At 37.1% G+C, this 26,396-nt stretch overlaps 3 protein-coding genes and 1 pseudogene across 5 annotated transcripts; 2 read left to right on the forward strand and 2 right to left on the reverse strand.

The window, feature by feature from the left end:
- Positions 1-8,465: 8,465 nt before the first annotated feature.
- Positions 8,466-12,960, reverse strand: LOC110697019. 3 transcript variants are annotated; one of them, XM_021874354.1, is made up of 3 exons: positions 12,742-12,960; positions 11,145-12,039; positions 8,466-8,862 (listed from the first exon to the last, which is right to left on the reverse strand). In XM_021874354.1, the coding sequence occupies exons 2-3, from the start codon at positions 12,002-12,004 to the stop codon at positions 8,688-8,690; spliced, it is 1,035 nt and encodes a 344-aa protein (XP_021730046.1). In that variant the 5' UTR covers positions 12,005-12,039; positions 12,742-12,960; the 3' UTR covers positions 8,466-8,687. The 3 variants fall into 3 exon arrangements, with proteins under 3 accessions (XP_021730046.1, XP_021730044.1, XP_021730045.1); XM_021874352.1 differs by having other exon boundaries at positions 11,145-12,049; XM_021874353.1 differs by having other exon boundaries at positions 11,145-12,136.
- A 1,701-nt stretch (positions 12,961-14,661) lies between these two features.
- LOC110697021 lies at positions 14,662-15,587 on the forward strand. The gene is made up of 3 exons (XM_021874356.1): positions 14,662-14,820; positions 14,900-15,316; positions 15,401-15,587. The coding sequence occupies exons 1-3, from the start codon at positions 14,806-14,808 to the stop codon at positions 15,539-15,541; spliced, it is 573 nt and encodes a 190-aa protein (XP_021730048.1). The 5' UTR covers positions 14,662-14,805; the 3' UTR covers positions 15,542-15,587.
- A 68-nt stretch (positions 15,588-15,655) lies between these two features.
- Positions 15,656-18,187, reverse strand: LOC110697020 (PKS-NRPS hybrid synthetase CHGG_01239-like). Its single transcript, XM_021874355.1, has 2 exons — positions 16,464-18,187; positions 15,656-16,375 (listed from the first exon to the last, which is right to left on the reverse strand). Exons 1-2 carry the CDS (start codon positions 17,989-17,991, stop codon positions 15,759-15,761), a joined length of 2,145 nt encoding a protein of 714 aa, XP_021730047.1. The 5' UTR covers positions 17,992-18,187; the 3' UTR covers positions 15,656-15,758.
- A 4,006-nt stretch (positions 18,188-22,193) lies between these two features.
- On the forward strand, positions 22,194-26,169 carry LOC110697022 (annotated as a pseudogene).
- Positions 26,170-26,396: the final 227 nt, after the last annotated feature.

The raw sequence follows: 26,396 nt of genomic DNA on the forward strand, positions 1-26,396 counted from the left end.
GCTAATAATATTCAGTAGAGCAGAGCTAAGCAGAGTTCAGCAGAGCAGACCAGAACACAAGTCCACCACAGCTCAAAAGAACAGGGTCTAAGTTACAACATTAAAATCAACTTCTCGCATTCTAAGTATATTTTTTCGTATAGTATATATTTAATATCTTTCTAATATAATATATATCCCGTGCATTTTGCACGAGTACACTCTAGTGTGCTAAAATGCTAAGTTGCTAACTGGCTTTAGTATCGGAAAGAATTGTTACAAAAAGTGTGTACTTGTAACAGAATTATTTTTCATAGTAAAAGAACTATTAGTATTGGAATGTATCTGATACTAATATTTCATTTGTATCAGATAAAAAAATTTCCAACACTATAACAAAGTCTAATACTTAGGGTCTGTTCTCTTACGTTGAAATTCAGTTCAGTTTCAGTTCAGTTTAGTTCAGTTCAGCTCAGTTCAGTTCAGCTCCTAATTTCCTTCTCTTATAAAATATTCATTTCACTTCAGTTCAGCTGAGTTCAGTTCAGTTCAGCTCATTTCAGTTCAGTTTAGTTCAGCTGAGTTCAGTCAATGAGAATAGGCCCTTAGTTTGTGTAAACAACTACAAAGTAGTGTCAGAAAAAAAAATTATCCGATACTATTGACGTTTTTAGTATCAGAAATATTTTCTGATACTAAATTTTCTGATAATAAAACCCCGTTTTCTAGAACTCTTCTGGTTTATGAACAGAGGACAAAAGGAGAAAGGAATTGTCAATGGTGAACGACTTTTTTTCACCAACCCATTATTTCTCTCTGCTAGAACCCTTAACCTTCAAAATTTTCATGCAAATTCATAGAGTTTTTCTCCCTTCTTCCATATGGCTCGGGCTTGCAACCCCGAAACCACTCGAATTTACCGTCATTATCTTGCTGGAATCATAAATACCCAGCGAATTACCACCGTGGACGGCATCCGGGTGTTCCAGTACAAGGTAGACTTATCTTCGCTTCCCTAATTTCGTCGGCAAGCCTTCTCCTCTTCCCGGTGACAGGTGTTGTTAGACCGTATACCGTCGTTTATGAGACAAACTCATCTGAAATTTTGGGAGTCGCGGTTCATTGGCGAACATAGTCTGACCTCAATTTTGAACCAAAACATCACCGTTTTGTCGGACGTAGACGAGGATACTAGCAAATTTCAACAGATGTTTTAGGGAAAGCTTCGAGGTTTGGATTCCGGCGAAGAGTAGAAAAGGTGGAAGGAGAAATTGCGGAGGTGGGGAGTCGGGGTGTTTGCGGTGCAGTTTGGATCATAAACCGCACTAAACCGCACTTTCAAAAAAACCCTTTTTAAAACAAAACTTTTATTTTATATTATAATTATTAGTTGATATTAAACTCTTTTTATTAACCTTTAATTAACTAATAATAAAACATTAGCTCATATATTTTAGTTCTTTTATATAATTTTAATAAAAATATAGTATAAAAATCGCAAACCACACTTAGCGGTGCTTTTGGAAACCGCAAACCGCAGGATAAAAGCCTTCTGGCAGCATTGATTGAATGAAAAATCCACTTCATTGGTTACAACAGTCGATTCACTATAGTACAATTATGGCAGCTCCTCCACCATGCTACATAAAATGCCATAGCAATTCAGCTCTGCTACAACAATGGAGCTAAGCAGCTGTACAATGGTACGGAATAAAGAAAGCAAACCACGCAATTTGGAGACCTGTGATTGCCCTAAGTCTAGATATTAGAAGCATTCAGGGCCATCATCTTGCATTGCTCATTCATGGCCAATAGCTGGGCTTCTTTCTTGTCTAATAAAGCATGCAACCTCACATTTTCATCCATCAGTTTCTGTACTTCAGCTTCTTTTTGCATTTTCTCCCCCTCCAATTGGGTTGTTTTAGCAGCCAACCTGTTTTAGGAAGAAAAAACACACACACATACACACAAATGTAAATTAGAGTACAGTTTCAACAAGAAAATGAAAACAAACTGCAATTTCTCAAAGTAACATTTAATTGCAAGATACTATTACACTCATAAGAGAAACATATTGAAAAGTAGATTTTGTATTCAATTTTACAATACCCAATAACCCTTGAACATATTGAAATCAGTCTTTGAATTCTAGTGATAGAATCAACCTCTGGAGAATATAAACATAAATATACACACTTCACTTTGTCTTCTGATATGGGTATAACAACCTTTATGTCCCCAAAGTCTAAACCCTAAACCCTAAACCCTAAACCCTAAAACCCTAAACCCTAAACCCTAAACCCTAAAACCCTAAACCCTAAACCCTAAACCCTAAACCCTAAAACCCTTAAACCCTAATTCCTAAACCCTAAACCCTAATTCCTAAACCCTAAACCCAGGTAAAACCCTGAAACCTTAAACCCTAAACCCTAAAACCCTGAAACCCTAATTCCTAAACCCTAAACCCAGGTAAAACCCTGAAACCTTAAACCCTAAACCCTAAAACAGTTAAGGAAAAGAAATACTATTTAACCAACAATATTTCTCATAGGTCAGTAAGCACCTCTCACCAAGTATTTCTTATTGAATTTTTTTATTTTTTATTTTTTTACAAAGGGGCATGAACAAAATTGTATAAAATGCTTGATTTATGGTTTGAGACTTTGAGCAATAATTACTATGAAGTACTCAAGTACAATATATAAATTACATTCACAAAAGGTTATGACTAAAGTAAGGCTTATAATAAATTCATGCACTAGAATAAAATAAGAATACTAAACCCCCAAGGCCTACAACTTTGGTAGCTAAATTTGTAGAAAGCAAAACTCAACCAGCTATAAATACAATTATGTTTGATAGGAGAAAAAAAAAGTACAAAATATGTCATAAGATAGACCATCGTTTGTGTTGAAGCCAAAACCCGACTCAATAAATAAACATGGCTAAGCACAAATATGTCAAAAGTAGTGGAGATTATTTGAATCCAAACTAATTTATTTATCTGATTATGCAAGAGTACCGCTATCCAGTTCTTTGGCAAACACGCTGAGGATGTTGGCATATTGCAATTTCATTTCTGTTCTAAAATTTGAATGCGCCAAAATAAGCCTAAGACCAAAAAGACATGAGCGTATAATGCAACAACTACCCAATATAAAACCATTCCAGGCAAGGTCAGATATGTAAATAGTCTTACCTGCCCCAAGCAATAAAATCCTTTTTTTATTAAATCAAAATAAATAATTAAATTAATACTTGTTTTAAGGAAATACATTATATTGTTTTATTTATTTATTTTTTTAAAAAAAAAAGCACAAGTCGTCATAGAATCATTACCAGTTTACCACACACTTAGCTACTGTGTTGTTAAAAGAGAGGCAGAAATTTGATAATGTAGCAAGAAAGAACACCCAACCCCAACTTGGACAAGAAAACTAAAAGTATACCTCCTGAGCCTGCTCTGGAGATGCAACTTTTCCAATTCCTATAGACCATACTGGCTCATAAGCAACTACATTTGTCCAGTCAGTTACTCGATCTGTGGTAATAAAATCATATTGGATCAAAAGTCAGAAATATCATGAAGTAATTTAATCTTGACATCTACAATCCAACCATTCTCAAGAAGTAAAACAATACAAACATGAAGGTTCATGCATAACTAAGAACAAATTCCACATAGTGAGATAGGGCTTAACATGAGCACATATAGAGGTCATTAAGCAAACAGCTATATTCTGCTAGACAAAGCTAGACATGAATATTCATCTTTTACCAACATCCATACACTAAAGGTAGATAGTGGGGATCCATGGCGAACATGCTAAACTTTTTGCAATAGAGTTATGCTTTATGATAATACATAGATATTTGTTACAGACAGATTTGATTAGTTTGCGCATCTAAAGCATTAATATAACATAATAATAATCCCATCTAGTCTTAAGCTGGACTAGCCACATTCAAGATCAATATAACGTCTATACAGTGCACGGCACTTTCAATGATATAATCATACATGAACATCTAAACATGTACCAGCAATTGCTTTTGTTTGTGCAGCAACAACTTCCATAGTGGTGCCAGCTTCACATTGTTCAAGAGCTTCTCCGGTGCCTAAATGAGATATTTTCAATAACTTCTCCAGTGCTCATATTAACACTTCCAATAGCAGTGTTTTTAGAGGGTATCTGTCAAATTGATGTTCCGGCAGTCAATTACAAAGTTACTGATGCTAATGAATAAATGATCTTATGTAGTATTTTTTCAGGTGTTCAGAAGTGCAGGCAGCAGAAGACATGACATAAAACTAGAAAATGTTTCAAGGTACAAGAGTATGATTCATCTCTCAAGTATAGAACTTCACAAGGCACAAATATGCAAATTTATACACAATAATTGACAAGAAAGACTAGTGCAAACAATTGAATTGTCTCAAAAGTGTTTTGGTTTAAGTTTGTTGGCCATGGAATCTTTGACATGTTTGTTTAGAGACAGCATATCAATATAACAAAAATAACAGGACCACAACTAGCACTATTATCATACAATCTTACGATGCTCTTGCATTGATAAATGATATGTAAATCCAGAAATTCAGTGCTAAAACAACCGTAGACAAATTAATTCCACAACGGCGCAACCTAGCACACCAGCCTATACTATAGAATACTCTATACATATGTAGGCTGCCAGTAATCATGATATATATGCATCACTGCATCAGAAGACATTACAGAACACATAATGTATTCAAGAGCATAAAAAAGTAAATATTCCGAAACCCCAAGGCACACAAAGAGTCAAAGTTGTATACCTCAGTAACTTCCTCTTGTAATTCTGAAATTTCTGATGACTCTCCTGTCTCCACATACCCTCCTAATTCTACATCAAGCTGCATTCGATCTAATTCAGCAGCTTGATGGTTTTGTGGGTTCAGTTGACCCAAATAATGTAAATTTTATGGGTATTTTGGGTCGAAGGTGGCTGACCAGAAGTGAGGTTAACAGAGGAAGGAATTGTCAGTGTAGAAATTGGAACGAATACTACTAGAAAATTGGTCTTTGGTATCGGAAATTTATTGATACTAAAGGTATAATTTCCGATACCAAAGGTCATTAGTATCGGAAATAACACCAATTTGTCCAACAGAGATATAATAGCTCCTCCACCTAACAAGCTATGAAGGTGTTAGTCATCCTCAATACCCCCTAAAACAAAAATAAGAATAAAAATTCAATCAAAGATACATTTGCTATTGAATTCTCTATAAGATCTTACCTCAGATCAAGTGCTCACAACAAAAATCCACTTGGTAATAATCTCTGATGTTTTCCTCCTTGTTTCAAGCAATTCCCTTAGTGAGTGAGTGGATAATCTTCCCATCAAAAAAAGTATACTCACATTGTTCTCTCTATTGCTGCATAAACCAATTAAATTCATTAATAGACATAAGAAAGTTTACACTATAAAAGATAAAAGTGTATTCACTAGTACTAAACTAAACCATGCTCCACTAGCTATTAAAGTTTGAGCGTACATAACAAGTAAATAGATAACTTAGTAAGCTATCAAGATTGAAATTGAGCTAACATAACAAGCAATGTATTATTTGAAGATTAAAAGTTTATGTAAAGACAAGACAAAAAGAACAGAAAACCTCGTGAATTTGTTCTAACATGAACTATAGGGCGATATATAAAATCATATGAATATCCATCATGAAAGTAAATTGTACCTAGAGTGTACCATGTTTCACACCAACGAAGCCAAGGAACAGAACAATTTCTTTGCCATTAAGACAACAGAGCAGCGGTGGTTGTAGATGTGGTTGCTTTCATCTTTGAGGAGAGCTTGAGAGGGAAGAGAGAAGAGAGAAGAGAGGAGAATGAACAGAGGAGGAGAGATCTGACTATCCGAGGCTTGAGTAGGAAAGAGGGATGGAGAGCAATATTATTAAAAAAAAAAAAAAAAAAAAAAAAAAAAAAAAAAACCTAAAATAAAATAAATTTGTGCGCCAAATGATTTTGAACTTTCCTGAAATTTTAATGTACCGCCAAATTGCCAACCCTGAAATTTTGTTGCACCGCCAAATTTGAAATCTAATATATAATTTAAGAGTTTTTTTTTCAACTTTCACTCACAATACTCCAATCTTTGAATGGAGTAATTCTATGCATTCTCTTTTTTTAATTTTTTTTTAATAACTACCTCTTTAACTTCCATTACAATAACTTCCATTTCTCCATTATTTCAAACAAACAAAAAAAAATCTACAACTACAATTAATTTTTTCTTTTAAATATACATAAATGCTCCAAACTCCCTCAATTCTCATGCATTTTTTTATTTTATTTTTTTTTAAATTAAAAAGAATAAATAAAAAAAATAAATAAAAAAAAACAACTACTACCCATTCCACAAAAAAATCAATAACTACCATCCCACTATTTTTTTAATTTCTTTTTTTTTTTTGTATTTTTTAAAGGGAATATTATTAATATTACACTTTTTTAAAAATACACTAATAACATTTCACTTTGTGTTATTTTTTTACGTAGTATAATTGATGACATGCAGTACCACGAGTATATAGTTCATTTATCAACAAATTCACCATAACACTCAAAATCCCCAACCATTCGATTATATGTATTTTCTTAGGAACTACCCTCCAAACACCTTCGACTTCTCTAATAACCAAAACAAACAAAAAAAAAATTATATATATATATACAACACATTTTTTGCGAAACTGGTCTCATCGAAAAACTATTTGCAAAAGAACAGAGTAACTCCTACATCACTGAACCAAGTTAACCCGGTAACCTCTATAGCTTTGACAAAGTAAACCCCATAATTACTTGCCACATTGCATGGCCACCGACATATAAGAGTAGACCCTGTTCTTTTAAGCTTTTGAGCAGAGCAAAGAACATAAGATTTCAGGGAAAACCAAGTGTCAACAAGCTAATAATATTCAGTAGAGCAGAGCTAAGCAGAGTTCAGCAGAGCAGACCAGAACACAAGTCCACCACAGCTCAAAAGAACAGGGTCTAAGTTACAACATTAAAATCAACTTCTCGCATTCTAAGTATATTTTTTCGTATAGTATATATTTAATATCTTTCTAATATAATATATATCCCGTGCATTTTGCACGAGTACACTCTAGTGTGCTAAAATGCTAAGTTGCTAACTGGCTTTAGTATCGGAAAGAATTGTTACAAAAAGTGTGTACTTGTAACAGAATTATTTTTCATAGTAAAAGAACTATTAGTATTGGAATGTATCTGATACTAATATTTCATTTGTATCAGATAAAAAAATTTCCAACACTATAACAAAGTCTAATACTTAGGGTCTGTTCTCTTACGTTGAAATTCAGTTCAGTTTCAGTTCAGTTTAGTTCAGTTCAGCTCAGTTCAGTTCAGCTCCTAATTTCCTTCTCTTATAAAATATTCATTTCACTTCAGTTCAGCTGAGTTCAGTTCAGTTCAGCTCATTTCAGTTCAGTTTAGTTCAGCTGAGTTCAGTCAATGAGAATAGGCCCTTAGTTTGTGTAAACAACTACAAAGTAGTGTCAGAAAAAAAATTATCCGATACTATTGACGTTTTTAGTATCAGAAATATTTTCTGATACTAAATTTTCTGATAATAAAACCCCGTTTTCTAGAACTCTTCTGGTTTATGAACAGAGGACAAAAGGAGAAAGGAATTGTCAATGGTGAACGACTTTTTTTCACCAACCCATTATTTCTCTCTGCTAGAACCCTTAACCTTCAAAATTTTCATGCAAATTCATAGAGTTTTTCTCCCTTCTTCCATATGGCTCGGGCTTGCAACCCCGAAACCACTCGAATTTACCGTCATTATCTTGCTGGAATCATAAATACCCAGCGAATTACCACCGTGGACGGCATCCGGGTGTTCCAGTACAAGGTAGACTTATCTTCGCTTCCCTAATTTCGTCGGCAAGCCTTCTCCTCTTCCCGGTGACAGGTGTTGTTAGACCGTATACCGTCGTTTATGAGACAAACTCATCTGAAATTTTGGGAGTCGCGGTTCATTGGCGAACATAGTCTGACCTCAATTTTGAACCAAAACATCACCGTTTTGTCGGACGTAGACGAGGATACTAGCAAATTTCAACAGATGTTTTAGGGAAAGCTTCGAGGTTTGGATTCCGGCGAAGAGTAGAAAAGGTGGAAGGAGAAATTGCGGAGGTGGGGAGTCGGGGTGTTTGCGGTGCAGTTTGGATCATAAACCGCACTAAACCGCACTTTCAAAAAAACCCTTTTTAAAACAAAACTTTTATTTTATATTATAATTATTAGTTGATATTAAACTCTTTTTATTAACCTTTAATTAACTAATAATAAAACATTAGCTCATATATTTTTAGTTCTTTTATATAATTTTAATAAAAATATAGTATAAAAATCGCAAACCACACTTAGCGGTGCTTTTGGAAACCGCAAACCGCAGGATAAAAGCCTTCTGGCAGCATTGATTGAATGAAAAATCCACTTCATTGGTTACAACAGTCGATTCACTATAGTACAATTATGGCAGCTCCTCCACCATGCTACATAAAATGCCATAGCAATTCAGCTCTGCTACAACAATGGAGCTAAGCAGCTGTACAATGGTACGGAATAAAGAAAGCAAACCACGCAATTTGGAGACCTGTGATTGCCCTAAGTCTAGATATTAGAAGCATTCAGGGCCATCATCTTGCATTGCTCATTCATGGCCAATAGCTGGGCTTCTTTCTTGTCTAATAAAGCATGCAACCTCACATTTTCATCCATCAGTTTCTGTACTTCAGCTTCTTTTTGCATTTTCTCCCCCTCCAATTGGGTTGTTTTAGCAGCCAACCTGTTTTAGGAAGAAAAAACACACACACATACACACAAATGTAAATTAGAGTACAGTTTCAACAAGAAAATGAAAACAAACTGCAATTTCTCAAAGTAACATTTAATTGCAAGATACTATTACACTCATAAGAGAAACATATTGAAAAGTAGATTTTGTATTCAATTTTACAATACCCAATAACCCTTGAACATATTGAAATCAGTCTTTGAATTCTAGTGATAGAATCAACCTCTGGAGAATATAAACATAAATATACACACTTCACTTTGTCTTCTGATATGGGTATAACAACCTTTATGTCCCCAAAGTCTTGCACCTTTGTCCAGTTTAAGGACAGCCCCATGACAAAACTATTCAGCTTTTAACGTATGATAGTCGGATATGTAATTATGTAGCCACACCCAACACACATACGAGTGATATAGTGTACAACCAATAACACCAAAAAAGCAATTTAACAACTCCTTCCGTATTTCCAAATTCAACTTGGTTATTGTAGCTATAAAAGTCGAGAAGAGGTGAAAATGGGATCCATATATGCGACTACTTTTGCTTAACAGAGGAGAGAAATAAACAGTAAGGGATTAATTTATATAAAATTTGGGCCACACAAAGTGTCATTGTAGATGGAAAAATTGAATAAAGGTAGAAGAAATAGAATGAATAAAGTAAAAGTGAGTTTTAAAATAACGAATGAAAATGGAAAATGAGTAGAACTTAGGAAAATGGAGGAAGTACTAAGATACTGAATACTTGTATAATACTTTGCAAATGCACCTATTTATTATAACAAAGTAACAACTACAACACAAAACTACCAACACAATTTGCTATATGTCACAACCTGCTAATTGCCCGGCGTCAAAATACATGACATATTTACCACAAAACAAACACATTGTGACAACAAAACAGAGAAATGTTTTAGCAAAATAACCAACTATTATAATACCACTTGAAAAACACCCCAACATTTCTAAGTAGGGATGAGCTACAATTTCGGGTACCTAGAGGTTAGGAACGGGTTCCGATTAAATGTACGTGTTAAAAATTAAATAGGCTAATAGACTAAAAATATATCAATTGGTTTGTGTGTGTGTGTATACCCGGGTAACTGAAATCAAAACTAGTACCCGACAAGTCCGATTTTCAAAATTTTAGCAGCCAATTTGCCCGAGTTCTAAAGTTGAGGAACCGGTCCTAACCAATTTCCATTCATTCTTTGTGATCACCCCTATATACAAGTAAGATATCTCATTGCTTATACTCTGATCAATTAATCTATAATAAGTTGTCATGTACTTCCAGTGTTTTATTCATAAGATAAAACATAGTCATGTTGGAATCTGTTCAAACTGTCTCAATGTATAATTTCGAATATCACCTATATATATATATATATATATATAGAGAGAGAGAGAGAGGGTGGGTTTAGGATCATATAAGAAACCTCCTTAAGGTGACAAGGGTGAGAAATAATCTCAACCATCATATATAGATATACTGTTATAAGATTTGTAAGCATTTGCTTGAGGGGAAAAACATATGCGGCTTGTAGGGAAACCTATGAAATTTTTTAATTGGATCACTTCACAGACCTATGAAAACTTTTAATCGAATCACTTCACAAGCTTGACTTATGAAAACTTTTAATTGAATCACTTCACAAGCTTGACTTATGAAAACTTTTGATTGGATCACTTCACAAGACAGACCTATGAGAACTTCTGATTGAATCACTTCGCAAGCCAGACCTATGAAAACTTTAAATTGGATCACTTCGCAAGCCAGACTTATGAAAACTTTTAATTGGATCACTTCTCTCTAATTTATAGTTTTCTCTCTCTCAAATCAAATCTTAATCTGTCAATTGATTTATGTTAGGTCAATAATTTCAATTTTTGGAATAAAATCATTTGATTTTCTCCTTTCTACATACTCTTCTCCATCTAAGTTACAACAATTTAGATTTCAAATTTTCAATCAATAAGTAAAGTATACAGGCATAGTTTCTCCCTCTCAATTATCTTTTGCTTTTGGTATCAAGCTTTCAAATTTTATTAGTGCTTGTGTATTCAAATTATTCATAATTAAACTACACAAACTTTGGTGGCTGGTGTGAACGATTTATAAAAGCAGCAATAATTTGAGCTTTGTTTGTGGACTAACAGATCAAAAATAACCTTCTAAAAATCACTATAATTCAAAGCAACAAAAAAATAATAATGGTGGCAAAAAAAAATACGGAGTACAATATAAACAATTGAGCAAATACTAACCGTTCAAAGAGCTTTTCAATAGTTTGGAATTGTTTCTCAGACGAAATGAGTGTTTCTCTAACACTGATGAGACTACTGACATATGATTTCAGAGACTCAAAATCACGCTTTACGCGAGAAAGTTCCTGCTCATTTTCTGCAGCTCTTTGTCTTTGCCTAGATGTCTCTTCAACCAAATCTTCAACTCTCTGCCTCATCTCATTCAATATACAGTTTGTTCCAAAAGCAAATCTTTCCATCTCCTCCAACTTCAAAGACATGCTTTCAAGTTGAGTTTCCTTCTTCTTAATTTCTTCTTGACTGAAGTTTACTTTCTCCTTCTCAATAGCAGTTTCAGACTCTGCAATTAGGACCCTTTTAACCAGAGTTTCCATCACATTTGTGACCATATGCACAGATTTTAATAGATCACACACATAGGCTCCATCTTTATCACAAACAAGACCACTCTGATCACTTGTTCCGGTAGATGTTACATCACCAAGGCCATCAAAAGACAAAATATCAGTATATTTAGACCAACTAGATAATGGAATTCCGTCCTTGTCAACAAGCCCTATCCCTTCCAACTGCTTTATCCCACAAGATGCTTGTGCTAAGTGCGGAACCGCCATTGTTCGTGCTCTAGTCTTCAAATAGGTCAATAAAGTTGCCGCTGTTTTCACTCTCCGTAATAAAATATCCAACTCGTTATCTGCCTCCACTTCAGACCCGGCAATAGAGGCTTTTACCTCCATACATTTCAGTTGCAATGCATCAACTTGAGATTCACATCTTTCCATCTCCTCCTTCCAAATTGCATTCCTTTCACCTAACCGAGGCTTCAAAACTGATAAATCAGTATGCTCCTCTGCTGCCATTTCCTTTATACAGTCCCACAGAATAGCCTTCTTACCTGAGAAGCTCTAGAAGTAGGCAATACCCGTAATCATTATAACATAACAAAGATTAATTAAGCATACTTGTGAAACATTCTACAAGAGTCAAGACTTCTGCATACATAAACATGTGACAGACGGTCAGACACCAATATTATTGTGGAGGGGTGAGAAGCTGAGAACAGCTGCTAGATCAGTTTATTATACAACAATTACATGAGAAAAAAATAAATAAATAAATAAATAAAAGGAAAAAGTGATTCAAAACTATTCAGACAATAGTAAAGCTCCACCTTCAACCTATACAATCAAGCACTATATATGGGGTAAATCATACCATACACCAACCACATAATTTCTCAAATGATGCAACAACAACAACAAAGCCTTAGTCCCAAAATGATTTGGGGTCGGCTAACATGAATCATCATAAAAAATAAATTTCTCAGATGATAAAGAAACAAAAATACTAAGAATTAAAAAGGACATGAAGAGGTAATTTAACAAATAATTAAAAAAAAAACCCAGATCAATTAAAAATCAGAAAGTAAAACCCTAAAAGGTAAATAAAATAATAATGAAAAAAAATACCCATTAGCAGTACTGAAAAATCAGAAAGATCTAAGCTTTAATGAAATTTAAAAAAAAAAAAAGGAATTCTAATTTCAGGGTTTTGGATATGTTCAACAGATAGGAAGACATAAGATAAAGAAACGCACCTTGAGGAGAGAGAAAGAGAAATGAAAATTAAGAGCTGTTGACGCCGGGTTCGATGGAGTGAAGAATTTGACTCAGGGAAAAGAGAAAAAGATGGAAGATGGAAGATGATGACGGGATGTCCGTCTTTGTTTGCAAGGACACCGATTTGGTAAAGGTGACCCCAACGAGAAATTAAGGGAGACAAACAGAAGGCATATTGGGCCGGTGGTTAGCCTTTTCAGTTTTTTTTAGGGAAATTCTCAATGGTAGGTTTTTGCTTATTTTCAAGTGAATTGTTAAACATCGCCCGCAAATTCCTACATAAAGCCCACAAAATAAGAGTGAAATGACACTTTTGCCCTCATACTAAAAAACACACAATTTCTCTCTCTACTCTCTACTTCCACTTTCTCTCTCTAAATTATTTCCAGAGCTATGTCGAGGCGGCCCGGCAAGGAAGTGGCGGCACCGGCGGTGGGCGGAAGGCGGTTTGCCGGCCAGAAGGTAATTTTTTTAATTTTTGTAATTTTTTTTTAAAAAAAAAACCTCCGGCGACGGTGGGGCGCCAAGGCGAGACGCCATCACCACGGAGGAGGCGCCTAGGCAAGGCGCCCGTACGGTGGTGGCGGCGCCTAGCCCAGACGCCACTACCACGGCAGCGGCGCAGAGGCTAGGCGCCACGGCCGTGGTAGTGGCGTCTGGGCTAGGCGCCGACACCACCGTACGGGCGCCTTGCCTAGGCGCTTCGTTCTTTTTTTTTTTTTTTAAATTTTTTTTTTGTTTTTTTTTAATTTTAAATTTTATTTTCGATTTTTTTTTTTTTTTTTAAAAAATTTGTTTTTCTTTTTTTTAAATTGTATGTTCCCTTTTTTTTTTTATTTTTTTTTTTTAAATTTTGTTTTTTTATTTGTTTTAATTTTATATTTTTTATGTTTATAATTTTATTTCCGTGACTTGTTTATTTGCTTTTGTGTTTATTTTCGACTTTTTTTAATTTGTTTTCGTTATTATGTTTCGTTATTTACTTGGAGTTAGGCATCGCAATTTAGACCTGGTGCGGGGAAGAGTATTGACGTCGTGAGGAGTACGATCTACTCAATGGAGAGCTCGGGGCCCAGACACGTTAGATCCCGTGGTATTTCGGCATCGGCCCGCAGAGAACGGGTGCACTGTTCTGCGGACGATCAAGATGATGATGATGATGATGAGGAGGAGGAGGAGGAGGTCGAGGAGGAGGAGGTCGAGGACGAGGATGATGCAGATGAGGATGTCGACGATCAGAGTGGACCATATGATGATTACGGTCCATTCAGTCAGAGACTTGATGATACGTATGAGACGCATAGGGTAGATGTGCGTAAGGGTCGAGATGGTAGGTTTGTTAGTAGATCTGGCACATCATCTGCGTCCACTGTGTCTGCGGGTAGCAGAAAACGGTCGAGGGCCGTTAATGATTCTTGGATGGTGAGGGGTGAGGTGGCCGGGGGACCTATAGACGGGAGTGTGATTCCTAGCTTTTTAGGACACATCGCTACCCGTATTTGGGAGGACCAGGAGAGGGCTTTGGATACAGGCATTTTGAAATGCCAAACCCGGGAAAAGACTTGTAGGTTTTTGTGTAGCTGGGCTGATGCTTGGCCGGAGGAGAGCGAGATGGTCAGGCGATTGAGGGCCACTAGAGTGAGTCACCTTCCTGCCACCATGCACGACAGGATTGACTGGACGCTGATCACGGCTTTCGTTGAGCGATGGCAGCCGGATACGAACTCGTTCCACCTTCCGTTCGGTGAGATGACGATCATGTTGCATGACGTCGAGGCCATCCTTGGGATTCCCGTGGAGGGAAACCGAGCATCTGTCGTCACTGATGCGGATCAGGCAGATTTACTAGCGGAGCTGTTGGCGGTGGATAGGGCTGCGCTGTACACATCGGCACCTGGATATACGAGTATTTTCCTGCGTTTCGACCACACCGCGACCCGGTTCCCATTGGTGATGGCCAGCCACGTGCCTGTGCGTGGAGTCCGCGTGTCGAGAAGAAGTCCGTTGACCGCCTGCGCTCCATACGGTTATCGCTTGACAGGATGTCCCCCTTAGAGGTACAGTGATTAAATTATTTCTACTTTTACAATCTGATGCTTTATTTTATGACTGTTACTGATTTTAAATAATGTGCAGGTGAACTGGATGCCTTTCGGCCAGAACCCTAGTAATAGGGTACCCAGGACCCTCTACACTGGACTGATTCAGTATCGCGAGATCGTAGAGGCGTACATGCCGCAGCGCTGTCTTCGCCAGCTTGGATTTGTCCAAGTTGTCCCACCTCCACCGGCATGGCCCAGTAAGGCGGTACGATCTGCGTCGTCGAAGGAGTACGTCGTCCAATGGCCGTCAAACATGATATCCATGTGGGAGCAGTTTCCGATGGTTGCCCGCCTATGGACGGCGGAGCTGCAGCGGCCGCCAAGTGGGGTGACTGCCATGTGTGACCAGCACTACATGGAATGGTACATCCGGCACTCGCACCCGAGGTTGATCAAAGACATCGACGACGCAGATGATGACGATGTGCCACCTGCCACTGCCTCTTATGCGGTACGTCTCATCTTTTATTTGTTGTTCTCTTATTTTAATATATATATGTATAATACGTCGTTTCATGTTTTATGTTTTGTGTAGTGGATGGGCAAGATTATGCAGTTGGGACACCGACTTTTTGAGGAAAGGGACTGCATGACGAGTGCATCAGGCAGAGCTGTTATTGACGATCTGGAACGGACCCTTGAGCAGTGGCAGTGGGCGTCACAGAGGGATTACTGATATTTGAAATTAGACATTATCTTTTTAGTTTGTAATATTTGAAATTATTGTTCTTAGTTTTTAAAATTCAATATTATCTTTTTAGTTTGTAATATTTGAAATTATTGTTGTTAGTTTTTAAAATGAAACATTATCTTTTAAAAATGAACACATAGAAATGACATAGTATTGACAATACAAGGCCTCATAGTAAAAGGTAGGTGTACATCAACAAAAACTACATGGCAATTAAATTGTTCCACTGTTGCACGCGAGCATGGTACAAAGCATCCCAACCCTCCACGCTTGCTCTACGAATTTCATACCACTTCGGTATGATATTTGGGACCGGAAAATCGGGTGACATGTCTAATCGGATAAAATGTCTGTATGACGGCCCAAGAAATCCAATAGCAACGTCCCTTACCGGTCTGGTGACGGTCTCGCGCGAACACCAGGGCAGAACCGTTGTACATGGATAATAGGCTCGACTATGTAAACCAAGGCCGAAATGCATGACTGCACACTTGTAGATGTTTGCAACGGCAAAGAGATCAAGTGGCGCATCGAACCAATGATTTTGACCGCAAGGTCCCCCTCCCCACCGGATACGCTGCAGAGACCTATCCAAGTCCTCGCCGTACACATGGCCATACACATCTCGGTTTGATGCGATTTCACTGTACATCAACTGCCGCACTAAACCGTAGTTGTCTTCACCCATTTGAAACACATCCGCCACAACCCGAAATCCGCAGTTACCATCTGCAATGACATCATTCCACCCGTCCAAGAATGGCATCATGATATTAGGGATCCTGTCCTTATATGGAAAATGTTCAATGTCCATTCTCCCTGTTACACACATCAATAAACACAATAAACAAGTCAACAGTAAACTAATCAAACAGTCAACAAAAGAAATTGAAGTCGAATGTCTTACCGGTGCCGGGCATATTCACCGACGACGATGATTGGCTGCCACTTGATGAGGATGTACGACCACGGCCACGGCCACGGCCACGACCGCGAATGTACTCAAACGCACTCTTGTTCCGCCGTGGTTGTCGACCCCTAGGTCGCTCGACCCCTTCCGGTTCCTCGGTATCCAAACACGATGTATTGAACATGTCATGAAGTATGTGTGTAGCACTACGAATGATCGAAGGGTGACTGGAGGACACTTGGTCAAACATCATCTGAAACTGCTCCAACTCCTCCTGTTCACGGTGAACCGTATGCGGAACAGCATGCTCTCCGATAACGAGCGTCCGCCAGAATGGATGAACCTGATCGACATGTAACGACGCCCTGTCTTGCGTAATTACGCGGTGAATGGTGCATGCACAAGGTAATCCATGAGTCATTGATATAGCACATCCGCACCGAATAGCCACTTCATCGCCCAACTCCCTCATCCTGGTATACTCGCTCAGAATCAACCCCAAACAGTGGTGTGACACACGACCGTGGAGAATCTTAAATATGAAATGGCCATACAACATGCCATGTCGTCGTCTGGAGTCCTCGAGATAGTTCTTGATGCCGTTCCTCTGAGTATCAATAGCCTTGTTTATTCTCTCGAACAGTGTATCCAGAGCAGCCGTGGAAGAATCAATCCAGTCCTTCAAAGCTCTATGAGCGCTCTCGACTCTGCATGTCGTAGTGTTCCCAAAATGAAGAACTTGGTTCGTCCAATATTTGACAAACTTTTCCCTCTGAGGTACCCACTGATGCATCACATAGTCTACGATTGGCGGGCACCACTTGTACGCATCCTTTAAGTTTTCCAAGGCTCGATCGTACTCTGCCTCCGTGGTAGCTTGCAGGATCTTCCGCCACTTACCATTTACCAATCTCTCTGCTGAATCTAAGTTCTTGTTGAAAAGGTTGTAGGCTTTGACTTTCACGCAGTTGTTGATGTGCCATGTGCACAGTAAATGGCTCGACTCCGGAAACAGCTCCGCTATAGGGGCAAAAAGACCTCCCTCACAATCACTTACGATGGCCGATGGCTGTACATTTGGGCCGATGTAGTTTCTCAACTTTTCCAACACCCAACGGTAACTCGCAGCCGTCTCATCCTTCATGACTGCATAACCAATCAGAAAGTTCTGGTTCGTTGGAGCCATCCCAACCATCTCAACCAGTGGGAACTTGTACTTGTTTGTCTTGTACGTTGAATCGATCAAAATCACAGATGGCCAAGACGAAATCATATCAGCACAATCAGGATGGACAAGGAACAAATGAGTTACCTCCGATGTGTCTTCGTCAGATTCAAACCAGTAAAGGTAACCACGTGCTTGTGCCTGGTGCAGAAGCTGCTGTATAGGGTTCCTTCCCTCTGACCGTTCAAACCTCAATTTCTGTCTGACGTTGTAGATGTGTCTTCGGTTTGGCTGGTCTTCGGGGAATTTCTCTAACACAGACGCTAATATTTTAGCGGGCTTCACTTGAGCATCACTCATTTCTTTTACAACTAGTTTCGCAGCTGGACTTAGGCCGCTTAACTGCCGATGCCCCACTTTGTATGCTATCAGCTCATGGTTGTGATATCCCCATTTGCCGTAACCCTTCACTTCCCAACCGTCACGCCTTTGATGTTGTCGAACCTTAACTCGGAACTGACACCCACAACCTTTCCGCTTTGAGTCAAACCGAATCGCTTTACTGAAATCTCGTTCTTCTCTTTTGCGATAACGGTCGCATCTCAAAATGCGATCCATTCTACCATCCCGTTGAGATTTATGAGTTGCTACTACTAAACAAAAGCCTGATCTAATTGCAACCTGTTTTGCCCAATCAATCGCTTGTTGAGCATCTTCGAACAGGCCATCATGTACAAAAAATCCCACTGTAATCATTTCCGTCTCCACCATAATCCTGTAACAATAACATATAACGTATAAATATAATTACATCAAGATTAAATTAACAAAAAACAAACAAAAAAAAAAAAGGGATTAAATTAAAAAAAAAAAAAAAAAAAAAAATATTCCCTTACTGGCGCCTGGCCAGGACGCCGGAGCCACGGCCGGGGCGCCTGGTCAGGACGCCGCCGCCATGGTGGCGGCGTCCTGGCCAGGCGCCTTGGCCGTGGCTGCGGCGTCCTGGCCACGCGCCACTACTATGGTCGAGGCTTCTCCACCAGGCGCCGTGACCACGGTGGCGGCGTCCTGGCTAGGCGCCACAACCACGGCATGGCCTTTTGGCTAGGCGCCAGCCACCATTTCGTCCTTACGATGCGTTACGAACCTCGTTTTCCGATGACGACGGCGATTCTCCGGTGATCCTCGGCGATCCGGTGCTGCTCCACATTTTTTTAGTGCGAAAAATTTATCTTCCGTTAAAATTATAAAAAGGGCAAATTTGTCAAAAAATTATAAAATGTGGGCTTTATGTAGAGATTTGCGGGCGATGAATAACAAGTCCCATTTTCAATTGTAGCCAAATTTTTTTTCGATTATCTTTGGTAACCCTTTACTGTTAAAAATTTACATCCGTAACCTTATTAAGCCTAAAACCGTTAACTAACCGTTAACTTTAACCATGGTCAACTTTTTTGTCTCTATTCAACCATTCTCTTTCCTTAGCTTCCCTTCTTTCATGGCTTCCAGCCTGCCACCACCCAACCCCAAAACCCCCACGACAACAAGCCAACCACTACCCCTATCTTCTATCTATCCCTAAAAAATACCACAACAGGCAGCCGCCGACGCCCGCCGTAGCCAGGCCAAAGCCCAGCCACAACCGCAACCAATTGATGGCTTTGATGCCCAACCACGGCAGCAGCAGCCCTCTGCCCCGCCCTTAAATTTGCCGACTTGCTTCCCCTGCTGCTAGTTTGAGTGTCGTAGTAGATTGACTGAGCACCCTGCCTAGCTGTAGCAATGCCTAACGGCGTAGCCAGGCAGAGTGCCTAGCCACGCCATTGGGGTCTGGGTTGGGGTCGGGGTCGGTGTTTGGAGAGAAAGAAAGGGTCGGGGTTAGGGGAAACATCGTGGGGTCTGATTTGGATTGCCGGCATGAGGGGTTGTTTCGAAGGTGGACGAAGGGATTGGGGATGTTGGTCGACGGTGGCCAGCGGGATTCTGGTCGGTAGGTGGTTCCTGGGATGCTTGTCAATGGAGGTCAAGGCTGGTTGGGGATGGGTATTTTATTTTCTTAATAATTTAATTTTTAAAATTAAAATAGTTAACATTTTTTTCCTTTTTTTTTTTTTTTTTGAATAGTTTAACCTTAGTTGAGTAGTAAGTTAGATTTAACGGAAAAATCATCATTAAGGTCAAGGTTGTAAAATAATGAAAGTTCAGGGTTACCAAAGATAATCGAAAAAAAAAAATTGGCTACTATTAGAAATAAGCAAAAACAAGGGGCTACCATTGAGAATTTTCCTTTTTTCTACTCCATTTTTAAAAAAATTACAATATGTTATTGGAGAATAACCTAATTAATGACAAGTCTAGTTATTTAAAAAAAATTATTTTTTTTTTTTCCGTTTTCAAGGATTTGAGATTTGAGGATAGTCTTCTACTCTTCTCTCGAGTTTTTTTTTACCCAAAAACTTAATTTTACAGGTTAAAAATATATTTACCGATTTTCTATCATAATTACTCAATAATAGAGCAAAGGTTATTCTTATTGTTTGTAATTTTTTGTATATTTATTAAATAGAGTAAAGGTCAAATAGATGTTGTTTAGTATAGGTTTAAAAAATGAAACTTGTTTTTTTTTTCAAAATGCATCAATTTGACTAGCTAATTTGTAGAGGTGATCAATGGGCGGGTCGGGTCGAGGTCATAAAAAAGTTGTCCATTTCTCAGGCCGGGTCGGGCCAAGCTTCGGGCCAGAAAATATGTGCCCAAACTAGTCGAGCCATACGGGCTTTTTGGGCCAATTTCGGGTCGGGCCAAAAAAAATCAACTACAAATGCAAAAAATCCATTTCCCAAACCCGTCCAGACTATACGGGTTACTCGAACAATGTTATAGGGGGTTACTTTTTTTTTTTTACAAGTGGTAACATGGTGTGGCCAGCCGCACACAAAATGCGCTGTCTAATAATATACTCCATATTATATATTACTTCCTCTTATCTAAATTAAGATGACATAATTTGACTTTGTGCATTATTTACATAACTTGCTTTGACTTCATTTTATGATGTCGTGTTGAGAAAAAATATAGTATTATATGTGGGGCTATGTTAGATTCGTTTCAACATCTATTTTTTTTAAATTAATATCAATATTTTATAATTTTTGCTCATAGACAATCAAGGATATTTATGTTAGAAAGTATGCATTGGAAAACACGTGTATGTTTTATGTGTTTTTCTTATATAATTCTGACTTTTATATTACTGCCTGAGATAACCTTAAACTTAAAAAACTCATCAAATTGGATGAAAAACATAACAATGTTAATTAATTTCATATTAACTACGTTTTTTTATTAGTTGACACCTTTCTTTAATTTTATCAAGTTTGCCAATACACAATTCTAATGATTGATATCTCTTATTATTGACATTATTTCATTATATTTTGAGACGATTCAAACAAGATCCCACATGACTATGTTTTATTGTAATTATAAACACAAAAGCTAATTAACGTGTAGTTTGTGATTAGTGCAAAAATCTAACGGTGTTAACTAAAACAAATGGAGGAAGTAAATTTTAAGCTAGCATGGGAGAAATGAAAGAAGAGGAAGATAATAAGTAACTCCTTATCATCTTCCTAAGTCTTCATTTATTTTCTTATTACAAATTTGTTTCTTTTAGTTTTTTTTACCTACATATTTTTCAATTTGATGTTTGATTTGATTTTAGTGGATAATGTGAAATAGTAAAAAGGTTGGTTTTAATTTTAGAAGCTATGTGAATTGAACATAGAGTTTGGTTGAAGTCGCCTTTGAGCATTGTATATAGTCTTGAAATTGAGGATATAAAGTAAAAAAAGATCATCCATTATTATCTAGAAAGAGGGGGAAAAAAAGCTCTTATATATTAAAAAGAAAGAAAAAAATGGAAAGCGATAGTGAGAGAAGAGTGAAGAAACTTTCGTCAGAAGAAGAGGACCTAATGCGCGCAAAGATCGAATAAGAAATTTAAAAGAATGCCGGAGAATTCTCCCATGGATACCACTAGGGTTGAACTGCAGCCTGAGAATGTGGAAATGGACTCTTTCGTGGAGAACACGCTGGTGGTAAAATCACCGAGCAAATCAAAGGTTTCATATAGCAATATGATAAGAAGGAATTCAGAGGAACAAAAATCAGCATCCAAGGGATTCCTGGACAATGATCTTGATTCACATGATGATATTTCCAAAAAAATAAAATGAGAAAAATCTAGTTGATGTCTAACATAAATTTTTAAATGTATCTGCTTTCACAATATATTGTTTTTCTTTTATTTTTTAAATAATAAAAGTAAAATCGCAAAGTGACACAAAAAACTTATGCAAATTGTGAAATAATATAAAATGAAATATTTAATCTCAGATATTAACTTGGACTCTCTCGGAAAAAAAAATGTATATCAAATCATAAAAACAAAATATTAAAAAAAAAATACTAGGGACTCGGGAGGACGAAGTAGCAGTTTTTTTTTTTTAAAAAAAATAAAATAAAATACTCGTAAAAAATAACTGGTGGTAGTAAAAAAATAAAAAACGGATTAAAACCCAATTTTTTTTTCCCGGAAAGATATTAGGGTTCGTCGCTTGGAATTCGTGAGGAATTTTCTTTCAATCTTAGCAATCCAGAAGGGTCAAATCTCCCTTGTTGTTGGCACGAAAACCATATCAGTAAGCTAAAGGGAGTAATAATTTATTACTCCGTTTTTATTTTTTTTGAATTTCGCCATTTTAATTTCTGTTTTTTCTTGATTAATAATTTAGGTAAGTTTATGTCTCAATATATATATCCAGTGACATGTATTAAATTTGAAATTGGTTGTCGAAAATGAAGATGATAACAATACTCGTACTTCATAGTATATGAGTGCTATATTTCATTATTTTGGGTATCTTGTATTAACTGATAATGGTGAAGCTAAGTTTTGATCGATTTTATTACTTTTGGAAGGTGTCGGGCATTGTGATCATCGTGCAATTCGGCTATAAATTTTGTTTCGATTTGCAATGATTCAAGTACCAACTTCTGCCCCAAAAGATGGGGTTGATCTATCTGATGGCAGCGGCTCGCCGCTTAATAAAGCTGAAAATTCTCTGGAAGAGAGAGAGAAAAAGGTTAGAGTAATTGTTTTCAAGATTTACTGAAGAATAGTTTTTTTTTTTTTTTTTTTTTTTTTTTTTAAGGGAAGTCAGTCATGTTTATTTCTACTCTGTTCTAACTTTAAACAATGGGTTATGTCAAGAATTCGAGTCGAAGAGTCAAGGATGTTGAAATTTCCGTGCCAATTGTTTATGGAACCATTGCGTTTTGGCTTGGTCGGAAGGCAACTGAGTGAGTTTGTGTATTTTGATTTCACTTATTGCCTACCTAGTGTTTGATAACTTGTCTAATTGAATTTTTTAATTATTTACTTATTTTGTTAAAAAAAATAATAATAATTTAGGTCTCAATCACATAAATGGACAGTCTATGTTCGTGGGGCGACAAATGAGGATTTGAGTGTTGTAGTTAAGCGTGTTGTTTTTCAACTCCACCCGAGCTTCAATAATCCTATCAGAGTTGTTGATTCTCCACCTTTTGAATTGTCTGAATGCGGTTGGGGTGAATTTGAGATTGCCATTTCACTATACTTCCACAGTGATGCATGTGATAGGAAATTGGACGTGTGAGTAAATTCTCTCTGTTTTCTTTGTGCTCTTACTAAAGGGTGGATCTCATTAAGTATTTAACTTCTCAACAGATTCCACCATTTAAAACTGTATCCTCTAGAACAGAGTGGTCCTCAGTCTACCAAGAAGCCTGTTGTGGTGGAATCATATGATGAAGTTGTTTTTCCGGATCCTTCAGAGCTCTTTCTTGCTCGCGTGCAGAATCACCCTGCTGTTGTTGTTCCTCGGCTTCCTGCAGGTTTGGAGCTACCACCCTCTGGTATGATGTGATTCTGCTTTCATTTTTTTAAAATTATTCATATTCATGGAAAGACTTTTTTTGTAAGCTTGCTTAACTCTTTAATTGATGCATCAGCTCTGACGGAAGAAAACAGTGATCGGAGAGGGAACACTAAAGATCACCCTCTAGGCCATTGGTTTATGAATTTTTTCAGAGGCAGATGAACTGCTCAAACTTGCCGCAGCTCGTCAACAGGTAAATGCGGTCATCTGGTTTCTATATTAATCTGTTTGGCATTATCGTAGTTTCTAAATTTGTTTTATCGTAGGATTGGTTATGTTCTTTGTGATAAACTCTAAATTAGTGCTTGGTTTAAGACAGTTACAGTTTCTGATGTGTGTGTGGTGATTACTTGATTTGCACCCATATAGTAGATTTCTTTTTTTGCTTGTTATACTGAACTCCATGCACTCACTTGTATGGTAAGAGGTGGACTCTGAACCATATTGTTTGTGGTGTTGTGGTTGGGTTTTGAGTTGACCTTTCTCAGTTTTTTGTCTTCGAGCTTGGAATGGCTAGGAATAAGTTCTGGTAATGTCCAAAACAACAGTTTATCATATTTTCTGCAAGGATAGAACTTACAGTGGTAGCCGAGGGAGGTGTTTTCTTCCCTTTTGATTTGCATCAGCACAAAGTTGCTATAAGTGCTTTCACATATTTTAAAGTTCTTGGTACGTTAGGCAATTTGGCTATAGTTTATAATACTTTGAGATCTTATATTTGTACTTTAGGAAATGTTTGTTATATTTGGCATCTGTAGTGGGACAAAAAGTCTGCGAACCTACGTCCTATTCTGTTTCCTATCTGGTAGATTATCTTGGATTCTTCTTGATCATTACTTTGTATCATACTTTCAAAAAAAATATATAAAATTACTTTGCATCATAGTTGTCTACTTACTAATTACAACTTTAATGCAATTGAATTCAAGCTGTTTGAACAATAGAATGTTTGTCTATATAATTGCCATTGTATATTAGTGTAGAAGTATAAGCTAATGAACAGCCTGACTTCTGATATAAATTTGTCAGTTGTGATATAAGAATTGCAATTAGTACTTCTTACTATTGTAAGGCATGACCGCATTACTTGTGAATTTGTGATAGTGGATTTGTGAATTTGTAATTTCACATGTCCTGAATTATTAGTTGTGATTTGGATTTTTAATTATGGTATATGATTGTATTATGTGCTTGAAGATTTTGAGCCAATAAGACCAGCCACTAGCTTGAGTATCTTTCTCCATTGTATATCTCTTTGGTTGGCCTTTTCCCTCTAGTAAGCCAAATAAAGATGGTAAATTCAACATTTTTTTTGGCCGAGGTTAAGGCACATAATGTACCCCTTTGCCCAACACCAGAAGTTAAATAATAAAACTATTTACCCATACAGAACTGCATTCCTGCTTGAGTGAGTGCTAGTATTAGGATGTATCTTGTAGAAGTCACTCGGTTGTCTTGGTAATTATGGATGACATTGAGTTACTTGGTCAATTATTACTATGATGATGATGATATACTATGAAACCAAAGTAAAACATGTCCCCATGCATAACTTTTATGCTGGATATGTCTGACATTTTGTTTTCGCAATTGCGAAGAGGCTGCCTTGATCAGACTCTATGGGAAAATGCATTGTCTATGATGCTAAATTTTCAAGAACATGGTATACACATGCATAGAAATTCTGCAACTGCATATATATTGTGATTCAATGTAAAACATTTCCCCACTCATAACTGCTACTTTGGACATGTCTGACATTAAATTGTATGCCAACTTGTTTTTGCAACTGCAAGGAAGCTGTCTTAAGACTATGGAAAGAGACACTGTCTATGATGCTGAATTACTAAGAGCATGGTATACACATGCATAAAAATTCTTTATGCAACTGCATGAGGTGATTTGGTTCCGAAAGTATAACCAATGAAACCACTTTTGCATAGTCATAGTAGATTACTACAACTGGGTTCTAGACACTTGATCTGTTTGTAGTATATGTTTGTTTGTGTTTCTTGTTTCTCTATTGACTGCAGTACATAACATATTCATATTTCTTGTTCATATGTGCATTTTTTTATGCTCATCCATAGATAAAATAATGTGCTCACTATGTTATTACCTATACGCGCTCATTGGAAACTAACTTCAATTTCTCAAACTTGTATGATGTAACCACTTATGTTGAAGAAGCTATACATTTTGGTGTATTTATCATGCTTCAAACCTTCTGATTAACAATTAATAGTATATTTTGTTACAAAAAATTATGACACCTTGTAATAGGTACAAGCTCATATTGTTAAGCTAAGAAGACAAATGAGTATGGTGGAAGGCTCTTCTGGGACTGCGGATCCTGCCTCAGCCTTTTAAATGTATTTTCTGACTAAGAAGAAATAGCTCCTTGTACCAGTTTTGCTTGTGGTGAAATTTACAATTAAGACTTCATAGTTTAACATTTTCTTTATCTTGTAAATAAGTTCGGAGTAAATGTATTTGACACAGTTGAGGTCGTCAATTGTTTATGGATATGTTATGTGCTACATTACGCGCTGTTCCTCATAATTTTAAAGACATTATCCAATTTACAAAAAATTCGAAGTACATATTAAAGTGGGGCTTTAGAGAGATGGGCAAAAATATGACATATACAGTCCTGCAAATTGGCCTGTATAATTTAATCTTTTATTTTGAGCATAACATAAAAAAAAACAGAATGAGAGATCAAATCTTGTTTTATATATCCTAAGATAGTAACCATAGTTACCAACAATCAAAACAAGA

Source organism: Chenopodium quinoa, unplaced genomic scaffold, assembly GCF_001683475.1.
Source record: "Chenopodium quinoa cultivar QQ74 unplaced genomic scaffold, ASM168347v1, whole genome shotgun sequence".
NCBI classification, from domain to species: domain Eukaryota; kingdom Viridiplantae; phylum Streptophyta; class Magnoliopsida; order Caryophyllales; family Amaranthaceae; genus Chenopodium; species Chenopodium quinoa.